The sequence below is a fragment of the Onychomys torridus genome, chromosome 7 (genome assembly GCF_903995425.1).
Source record: "Onychomys torridus chromosome 7, mOncTor1.1, whole genome shotgun sequence".
Lineage (NCBI taxonomy): Eukaryota > Metazoa > Chordata > Mammalia > Rodentia > Cricetidae > Onychomys > Onychomys torridus.
The window spans coordinates 67,410,321-67,420,864 of NC_050449.1; the positions used below are offsets into that span (position 1 = coordinate 67,410,321).

The 10,544-nt window shown below is 43.1% G+C and overlaps 1 protein-coding gene across 5 annotated transcripts in view; it reads right to left on the reverse strand.

Moving 5' to 3' along the window:
* The window catches only part of Unc13c (unc-13 homolog C), a 427,893-nt gene that overhangs the window by 399,878 nt on the left and 17,471 nt on the right, over positions 1-10,544 (reverse strand). For all 5 annotated transcript variants that reach the window (XM_036192012.1, XM_036192007.1, XM_036192008.1 and 2 more), the window contains one exon: positions 499-3,724. In XM_036192012.1, the coding sequence (XP_036047905.1) occupies positions 499-3,466 (2,968 nt within the window). In that variant the 5' untranslated portion in view covers positions 3,467-3,724. The remainder of the gene's footprint in view (positions 1-498; positions 3,725-10,544) is intronic.

Here is a 10,544-nt window from a genome sequence, read left to right on the forward strand (position 1 = left end):
TAGTCTGCATAAGGGAAGTTGGTAATCATCCACAGGTCTGGCTTGGATTCACTGTGCAGAAAAGCTTTTCCTACCATCAGGCTCCAAAGGAATATTTATATTTGACCATCTATTCCCCCCCAAAAAAAATCTTTAAAATTAAATACTACTTTCTCCCCATCCCTGTGAGTCTAGTGGACCAAGGCGCTTGGTCGAGTCTCCTTTTCCCTCAATGAATCCTGTACCTAGCACAAGAATCTTGACCCACCGTGTATAGGGCTAGAGTTGGGCTCATTTTAATACAAACTATCTGAAGTCTATTTTCACTTGCCTTGTGAATCCCACCTTGTTGAGAGAGCTACCTGAACAAAACGAAGTTCTTCTCAGGACACATGCACACAGATTCAGTCCAGGTAAATTCCTTCTCCCTTCCCAGGAAAGCTGAGACCATCCTGCACTACAGTACCAATAAGTGTTAAGACATGGTTAGCACAGAACTTAACATTTAAACTTGAGTACCTCCAGCCAGGATCTTCTCTTCCAGCTCTGCCATCTGCTTCTTATAGGCCCTTAGAGCTGCTTCTTTGAAGGAAGGTCGGATTCTCTTGGGCTTCATGACCTCTGGTGGTGCCTCCACAGGGAGGTTTTGGTTTTCATCTTCTGCTAATTCCATTTCGACTGCTGGTTCATTTAAAGTTTCCAGTTCTCCCTCACTAATGATGTCATCTGCCTGCCCATCATAGCCCTCGTCTTGTGGGGTCTCATAAGGAGTTTCATATGAAGGGTGGTCATAGTCTTTCGTGTGTTCATCTACTTCGATGACACTAGTCCTGTTTTCGAGCTTAGCTAGGACCTGCTCCATCACTTCGACGTAATCCGTCTCACTGTCAGCCACTGGTTCACTGTAGTCCTCCTCTTCCTCAGCTTTGTAGTAATAGGGTTCTGTGTAGATGTCAGAGTCAAGCGTGGTACTTGAGTCATTTGCAGTGGATTGAGATAATGTCCGAAATCTCCCCATTAAGGAAGAGCCACTGTCCTCGCCTGCACTGAGACTCTGTGTGCTCTTGTTCCACACCACTTCCAGGGCTGACTTTGCCCTCTGAAGTGTAGATCCAAATTTGGGGAACTTGAAGGTCTTATCGGAAAGGTCAATGCTCAACCGACTGTGCCAGGACTTGGACGGGGCACCCTCTGAATCATCGCTTTGCAATTCACTTTGACTTCGATACATCATAGATGGCTGGCTTGGGTTGGAGTAGAACTCATTAGAGTTGGTTTCCTGATAAGAATCATATGGGCCAACCCACTGGCCTTGCGGTTCATTATCCAACCCAGGGCATGGGGAGGAGTTGTCATCCTGGGTTAAATCATAGCTTTCAGAGTCATCTTGCAGGTCACTCTGGCACTTGCCCAGGTCATCTAGGTCTTTGCTGAAGACGTCTAGCTGTTGGTCAGACAAACTGTTGGTATCATAGTCAAAAGGTTCCTGGGTGGATGAATCTAAACCAATATCAGCCCCTTGCTCTGCTGGGTTCCACTCCTTCCATGGAGACAGGTCCTCATGCAGTGACAGCTGGGAACCGCTGTAATTACTTCGGTCTCCAGATGCACACACCATGCTGTTACTCATCCCACTGTCCACCATTTCTGTGTTCTCAATTTCACTCTGCCCTTGCGCTGCTGGAATACTCCTATCCAAACCCTGATCCTGAGGACTGTGGTACAAGGCCGACATGCCCTCCTGCTTCCTCTGCCAAAGTTCCCGGTCAGAAGAGGAAAGAAGGGAGCTCCCATTAGTTCTACAGAAAAACTGGCTTTCGGAAAAATCCTCTGAGTAAGATTGACACAATTTGGAAAAATCTGATTCAGAACGACTAAGTTTAGGAGTGAAAAAGTCACTCTGTGAGTGCCAGAGTGGCGTGGCCTCCACATAGTGGTCTGTTTGCTTTTCGGGGGTATTTGATGCCGGCAGTTGTGAGGGCTGTTTATTGTAGTCTGACTTACGTGACGTTCTATGGTTAGCTGCTTTGTTCTTAGAACGAGCACTGTGTGGCTTTGAGCTAGACTTAGGAGTGTTTCCTTTTGCCAGAGAGTCTGTATAGCTGCTTCTGCTGACGTCAGACTCCAGCTCTCTGTCACTGTCATTGGGTGACAGCCAAGCATTCTTCTTGGCTTTGGGCTCTGGCGTGGATAGCTTCATGTCCATGCTTTCATATGTCTGGGAAGAAGGTAACCCCCCTTTCTCTTTCCGTTCTCTGGTGTCATAAGTCAGAATATCTGTGGAGATCCCAATGCCTGTGCCTTTGAGCTTATATGATTTCTTTAAGACAGTATCTCTTTGCTGGGGGGTTTCGAAGTATATGAGGATAGGTCGAGGTTTTGCATTTGGGCAATCCCTTTGCTGTCCTATCCTCTGAGCAAATTCAATTTTAATAGCATTTGGTACATCTGAAAAGCCCATTTTTTCTACAAGAATTTGGTACACCACACTTTCAACGTATTCATGTCTTTCTTCAGGCACATTTAAAAATCTTAGGCTTACCTTACTCCCCATGTGACCCAAGTGTTTAATGTAATCGTGGATGTCTCTAGTTTCCCTCCGAGCCTGAACAAACCCTGTCCGCAGCTGTTCAATCTCACTCTGGACAACCTCTACACTGCTGGAGATTTCATCGATAGAGTACTTGAGAGCATTCACGTGCCCTCGGAGTTCGGAAAGTTCTGTTTCAATCTGGCTTATTCCCTGAAGCTCTTTAAAGATCATTTCCATGACATCATGGGTTTGGCTAATGCACCCAGAGGAGCTGAACCCTGGCTCTAAGACATTTGTCTTTGGGTTCCGGGCAGTTCTATCTAAAGATTTGCTTCTTATGCCCCAGGTTTTCTTCATGGTGCTCAACTCTGAGTCTGAGGAGACACACTCTTGGCTCTTCTTCCATTTCCTCAGTTTCCGTAAAGCACCCAGTTTTAAGGTGTGGAGGGTGCGCTCCCCATCTGAGCTGCCTTCAGAAGGTGCCAAGCTGCTCGAACTCTTCCTGTTACGTCTGACAGGCATGGTGTGTGTTGACTGGACCTGGTTTTCTGTGCTGCCCCTTAGCTCATTGAAGGAGTCAGAGTAGGAGCTCTCAATGGAAGACAGCTCCTGAAGCAGGTCCTCATCACTGTTGGTCACAGCTGTTTGCAGGCCATTGGCGATAGCAACTCTGTAACTGAATGTGGGTGACAGGGAGAAGTCTTTGTGACTTTCGTCGTCTTCGATGGAGAAGTTACGAGTGGATGAGCACTTTGCAATCTTTTTTACAGTGCTTTTCAGGGCACTGGATAATTTAGGGGGTTTATTGTGGCCAGCAGTAGGAAAATCTTGATCTTTCTTCTGCTGACGATTCTCTTTCTTTTTGGTTGTATTTCCCAATTTCTTTGTAAACATTCCTTTGCAAAGCTTATGTAGATAAGCTAAAATCAGGCTCTTGAAGAGACTGGCCACCATGGAGAGCAATGAGTGTGAGATTTTCTAATCCAAGGAAGCGAACAAGGCACGGGGCTGGCAGTCTGTAAAGCCAAGGCCAGCATCACTGTTCAGCGGTGCCATCAACCACCAGACGGAGTCCTAAAGGCAGATGACGCCCCACCGGGAAGTCAAGGTTCTGTGGAATCCGCTAGCCAAGCTCCTCCACTTGTGAAAGGCATTCTGTTCTGGAAGGGAGGTTTTATGGCTGTCTCATGTCCACCTAACTTCATGATGTGTCTGAAAAGAAAGGGATGCTATGAGTACCAGAGTTCAAGTCCCCATTCATCCCATTTCCCAAGTTATGTATGATATGCAACGTGTGCAAAAGTGCAGAAGGGACGTCTGGTTCTCCAAATTTAAATAAAAATGCATTCATTATGAATTACAATACCCTTTCCTGAATCACTTATTGCAATTAAATAGTGACAAAAGGAAATAGGATTACTTTTAAACAGTGATAAAAAATGACAATTTTAACTTGGTCATTATGCCATTCCCACTCTATTTCTTTTTCTAAACTCATATTTACTAACAGAACTATAAGGATATAAGCATATTCTCCCTACCCTAGTCCTCAAATTCACCTCATTTATATGGTCCATGTTGGTTAAGACGTTTTCCATGCAGGCAATGTTTTTTTGCAATAGAAATAAACTTCTTGCCCTTATAGGAATTCAATGATTGGGCATTTCTTAAACAAAGATTAAAATAATCAAAATGAATAAATGTTTCCAACAATGAATGAAAGCTAAGAGATCAATGTAGATATCAAATGGACCCTCATGAGTTGAGGCACACTTTAAGATTCTATTGGATTAAGCAGTGCAAAACAATAAAAATGAATAGTAAAGTAGCTTTAAAACCAGAAATGCCAAAAGCAAAATGTGAAAGTCCATGGCTTGAATGAGCAGCATCAGCTTAAAAAACTAATACAGCCTGCTAGCACATAATTGAAAACTCATTCTTGATAGTCACTCAAAAGATTTGTAGAGTATTTTACCATTCAAATACATCCCAGAATAACAGTAACACCAAAGCCTTTGCTGGTTTTGAGGAATGTATTTGGGTAGATAAACAGCCTACATAATTCACTAAAGAATACATCATAATCTTCATGTAGTTTTTGGAGTCTACTGACTCTTCTTCTGTCTCCCACCACCACTTGGAAATCAGCCAGTCTCCCTTCACTCAGGCTCTGCAGGGACTTGGGAATACACGCTGTGGCAGAAAGCCAAGCTTCTCAAGGGAAGGGGGATGTGACTGAGGAAGGCAGAACACAGGCAGAAAAGGAGACTAAAAATGCCCAAGCCTTATAGGACTTCTGCCTTGAGAATGCTGGTGCTCTTCTCTGAGATGATTTCTGACTCATTCACAATTCCAAGCCAGGACTCATTTTCTACCAATAAATGGTGCTGAGCAGTTGACTCCTGAATTAAGTGTGTTAAAAAAAAACTTTATTATGCATGTCTATGATCTATCCTTATAAAGAAAAGACTTTGAAAAGTTAAGCTATCCTGGGATAAATGAATCATTTTCAGTGAGTTTTGGTAGAATGAAGTGTTCTACCAATTTCTTTCATCTAAAACATTGTTTACTGAGCCCACACATAGATGTCTGTGTTTTGCTGAAATAAAAGCAGTAATTCTGTGAATGTGTCTGTTGTTCTCACATTTGGTCTGCATGTCCTTCGTTGCTAGTTCAGAATTGTCATTCTGGGTGAGAATTGTGGTGATATTGTGTTCCCCAAAATATTGTGCACCCTAATAAACTTATCTGGGGTCAGAGAACAGAACAGCCACTAGATACAGAGGCTAGAAAATGGTGGCACTCACACCTTTAATCCTAGCATTCCAGAGGCAGAAATCCCTCTGGATCTCTATGAGTTCAAGGCCACATTGGAAACAGCCAGGCATGGTGACACATGCCTTTAATCTCAAGAAGTGATACTTTAATCCCAGGGAGTAATGGCAGAAAGCAGAAAGATATATAAGGCATGAAGACCAGAAACTAGAAGCATTTGGCTGGTTAAGCTTTCAGGCTTTGGAGCAACAGTTCAGCTGAGATCCATTTGGATGAGGACTCAGAAGCTTCCAGTCTGAGGAAACAGAATCAGCTGAGGAACTGGGGAGGTGAGGTAGCTGTGGTTTGTTCTGCTTCTCTGATCTTCCAGCAGTCACCCCAATAGCTGGCTCCAGGTTTGTTTTTTATTAATAAGACCATTTAAGATTCATGCTACAGAGAATTCTTAGAAGAAGGACTATCCAAATGTCCCACTAGAGAATAGCCAAGAGCATGAGCCTATAACTACCCAGAGGAACCACCTTGCTCTGTACTCTGCCCACACAGAATGACTTGGCTTACATTCATCTATACCACAGTAGCTCAATGCTCTAAGGGCTCAGACCTAATGCACAGTTTAATCGGTTGATGGCCGCAAAGCTGGCATAATTGCATGGTGGAATAAGGGGAAATAGGGCTTGGTAGGAGAAAGCAAGTCAGTGGAGAATATAATTTGAGTGACTATATGGTGCCCTGGCCCCCTCCTAGTATCATTTCCTGTCAGTCATGATGTGACCCTCCCTCAGCTCCCACCTCCATGGTGTCATGCCTCACTACAAAGCTAGACACAGAGCCAAGTGACCATAGACTGAACCTCTAATGCATCCTCCATCCAGGGGTTGATGTCGGATATTTTTCCCAGTTGTACAAAACTCTAATATATCTTCCTAACATTAAATTGTCTCTTCTTTCAAACACAAAATTTCTCCCAAACCAATACATTTAATATATGTAAATCCTTCTACTGAAATCATCCTGTCGTTCTTGGAAGCATATTGCCTCAACATTATTCAAGGGACAGCAGTTTGCCAATCACTGTATTTTGATTCAGTAGTGTGAGTTTTGAAGCTTCTCTTTTTGCCCCCAGGCCCCTTCCCTTTGCCCTTCCCACCACATCTCATGTGAATATCTATAAAAACCCCATGTATCTTAGACCTGAAAAAGTTCAGCTTCAGTCTGGTTAGAACTGGATTTTGGCACTTCCCCTCTGTATTCCTATAGTTCCTTGACTGTATCTCCATCAAGAGGGCATTACAATAACCATTTACATTAAATATTTTACCTATGTATCTGCCTTTCCAATGTGACTTTGAACTGCTGACAGGACAGGGCCATGCTCTATTTAGCTTTAAGTATTCATAATGCTGGCCACACCATATTTTCCCAATACTTACCAGCTAAATGAGTGAATACATAAACAGGAGAACATACTCACTAATAAAAAATACTCGTAAGTTGAACAGTAAAGGTTCAAAGAAAGCAGAAGAGGCAGAACTTGACCCAAACAATTCAGAGAAGATACAATGGGAAAGATGGTCATGGTGGACCATGCCTATAACTCCAGAACATGGAGGGATGAGGCAGGAGAATCATTGTACTAAGCCAGGCTGGGACATGTGATCTCCATCCAGGAAAACCAGGGACAAAGTGAGAATCTGTCTTCAAAATAAAAGCACCTCAATGGTTTCAGAGTCACTGATTTGACAATTGTCTGTGCTCAGTACAAAATGTGATATCAATATTATCTACTCTAAGGTCCAAGGGACATTGTAGAAGGTGAGGTAACAGGACTGTAAGCAGGGACATCAGGAGAGGACTAAGAAATACCATCTTCTGGGTGTGGTACGGTTGTTATAATCATGAACACTCAGCAGCTGTGACCTTCTGCACAAGACTTCCCTGAGTGTGTGTGTGTGTGTGTGTGTGTGTGTGTGTGTGTGTGTGTGTATGCACATACACACACATAGATTTGAGAGCAGGATGGGGACTATATTAGGAAGAAAAACCTGCTCAGTAGGAATGGGAGGCAATGAAATGATGGGGGATATGAAAACATTATATCATACACAAGTGAGAAACTGTCAAAATTTACAAACTATTTTTACAAAGCAACCAATATAATAACAAAATTAGAAAAACAAAAACATTCTACAAACTGAAGCCCAAGTACCAGAGGCACACAAGCTATGTCCAAAGATGGAAGGCTGTCTTCCTTGGCCTGGGAGAAATGCCTAGGTCAGCGATCAGTGGGTGGAGAAACCAGCCAGGATCTTGACAGTCTTAAATGTAGGTTAAGTTCCACTTGGTGAGGAGGCAGTAATCGTCAGTTGCTTCCTGCACTGCCCTGAATACAGATTTCCTGCATGGTAATCCCAGTTTAGACATCCCACGGTGTGATCCTGAGAAGTAGCCAGCCTTTTCCTCTGTCTGAGCTTAGTCACTTAGGACATTGGGGGTAGAAACAGCACCTCTTTATTAATTACTATACACCAACCACTATAAAACTCATCTCATTTTCATCTTTATAACATTTCCAGTAAAGAAGCTGAGGTGTTGAGCTTTGGGAAATTTGTGCTAGATCATACAATTAATAAGCAACATCCCTTTTCCCTCTAAGCCCCAGATTTGGATTAAGATATGAAAACTCTGAAACCTAGCCTTCATGATCAATAAGAAATCATTTTTTATTGGTTAACAAACTCATTTTATAAGATAACTGTTTAATGTGATTCAAGTTGGATAATCCTAGTGGACTGGAAAGTTAATCAACTTTTTAAAAAAAAATAGCGATTCACTGTTAGATTGCTACCTGAACTGAGCTGAGCATTTTCAGGTCAAGACGTGACTTTATGATTCTTACCAAAAGCATTTAAGTCAGAGAGCTGAGAATTCAGAGTTAACTTTCATAGGAGAGAGGAAAGACAAAGAGGTTGGGCCAGTCATAATGCTGAGACCAGAGCAGCTGCCTCCCCAAGCCCCCGCCTCTGGGCTAGAGCACAAACTGACTCAACTCTGACCTTGACCCTGTCCTGGGAGCCCTAAGCACATCACCTGATTTTCAGATGTTCTATTTACTAGTCTATTATCTGCTTAATTCTAGACATATATGCTGACCCTTATTTACCCATGACATTTATTTTTAAAATTTTAATATTTATTAATTTTTATGTAAGGGCATTTTGCCTGCATGTATGTATGTGTACCACATGTACACAGTACCTGTAGAAGTCAGAAGAGGGCACTAACTCCCTGGAACTGGAGTTACAGGTGGTTATGAGCTGCCATGTGGATGCTGGGAACCAAACCCAATCCCCTGCAATAGCAGCAAATGCTCTTATCCACTGATCCAGCTCTCTGGTTGGCTGACCTTTCTTCTACACTGGCTTTACCTTAGGCGTACTCTACTGAAATTAAGATTACAGTGAATCCCTACAACAATACAGCAAGAAAGTCTTGGCTTCCCTCTGAATTAGCACCTGACAGTGAAGACCTTACACTACATGGTATGGTCACTTTAAAACAATTTTTCCTGGCTAAGGAGGTAATCAGCCAGTAAAGGGCTTGCTGTGCAAGCATGGAGAACGTGGGCTTGGATCTCCAAAACCCACATGAAGAAGGCAAGCGTGATGGTGTGCTCTTGTAATCCCAAAGCTGGAGAGGCAGAGAGAAGTGGACTTTCTTCCTGGGGCTCACTGGTCAGCAAACCTAACAAAACTATTGAGTTCTGAGTGAAAGGGAGAGTTCTTGTCTCACAAAACAAGACAGTAACTGAAACATTCAAGGGTGACCTCTGACATCTACATGCAGGTAGGTACACACATGTGCATGCATACTTGCATACAAACACATACACAAACGACATAAAATTCCTAACATACATGGTCGCTCACACCTACAGTCATGGCACTTGAGAGTCTGATGCAGGAGGTTCACTGTGATTTCAAGAGTAGTCAGTCTATACTACACATTGAAACTCTGCCTCAAAATTAGTTGTTCTAAACACAAATATTAGTGACATAGAAAAAGTAGGTTATCAAATATCTGTTTGATAGGAAAGCTTGAGATGACTTGGAAAGTAGTTGATTCAAAGGCACTTTCTGTCTGGTGGAAAGGCAGAGTTGAGAAGAGGGGACTTTCACAAAGTCCCATCTGAAAGAGAAAGCTCCATGAAGAGGTGGCATTAGCCAGAGTGTTGCCAGGTAACTGTAAGTTGGGTCCTTGAAGCACTAAAGAGGAGAAAATCAGGATAGCTGGGGATAGGAAAGTGAGCTAGTATTACCAACAGCCAAAAATGAGCCACATAGGTTGAGTGGACAGGAAGCAGAACTTGGATACGTCAGGACAAGGCAGATGATGAATAAACAGGATAAAAATCAAAAATCAAGTGTCCAAATAGACTGGAATGTCTTTACACAGTTGACAAAGATTCATATTTGTTTAAAAACACTTTCATAAGAATGGGCAGACAAACTACGTGTGTGATGTGACAAAGTTCCAGGGATGACCATGGCAAGAGCACAGAATACCACGCTGTGGCTTATGTTAATGCCCCCCAGGCCCATGTGTTCCAGGCTTGGTTCCTGGGGTGACACTACTAAAAAGGGGGATGTATAGCAGAGGGTCATTTGGCATGGGGTCTTGAATGGAATTCTGAGGCCCAGTTCCTTCCTCTGTCTCTGCCCCCTGTGTTTCTCTGTGTCCTCCTGACACAAAGCCCTTTCTCATAGGCCCCAAGCCAAGGGACCAACTGACATAGACTGAAATAGCCATTAGATGGAAGCCAAATCAGGAATTTTCACTTTATAAACTTGACTACATCAATTGTTTCATTATAGTAACAGAAAATTTGATAAGCCCCACGGTATTGCATGTTTAGGGAAGCTATTGGATTTGTGTCTTTCTAAAAACAGAATCAATAGACAGATAGAAACCAAACTGAGACAAGAATGGGGCTAGTGTGCTGCTTTATTTTATTCATCGACTTTACACACTCTAGAATCACCTGGCAGAGAGGTTCAGTGAGGGATTGTCTAGACCAGGGTGTCTTGTGGGCGTGTCTGTGAGGGACTGCCTTGATTGTTCATTGGTTTAGGCAGACCCACCTGCTGTGGGTGGCACCCCTGCCCAGGCAGGACATCCTGCACCATCTAAGAGCAGAGAAAGCTAGCTAAGCACTCTGCTTAACAAGCACTGATTCTCCCCTGCCCTCAGATGTGAT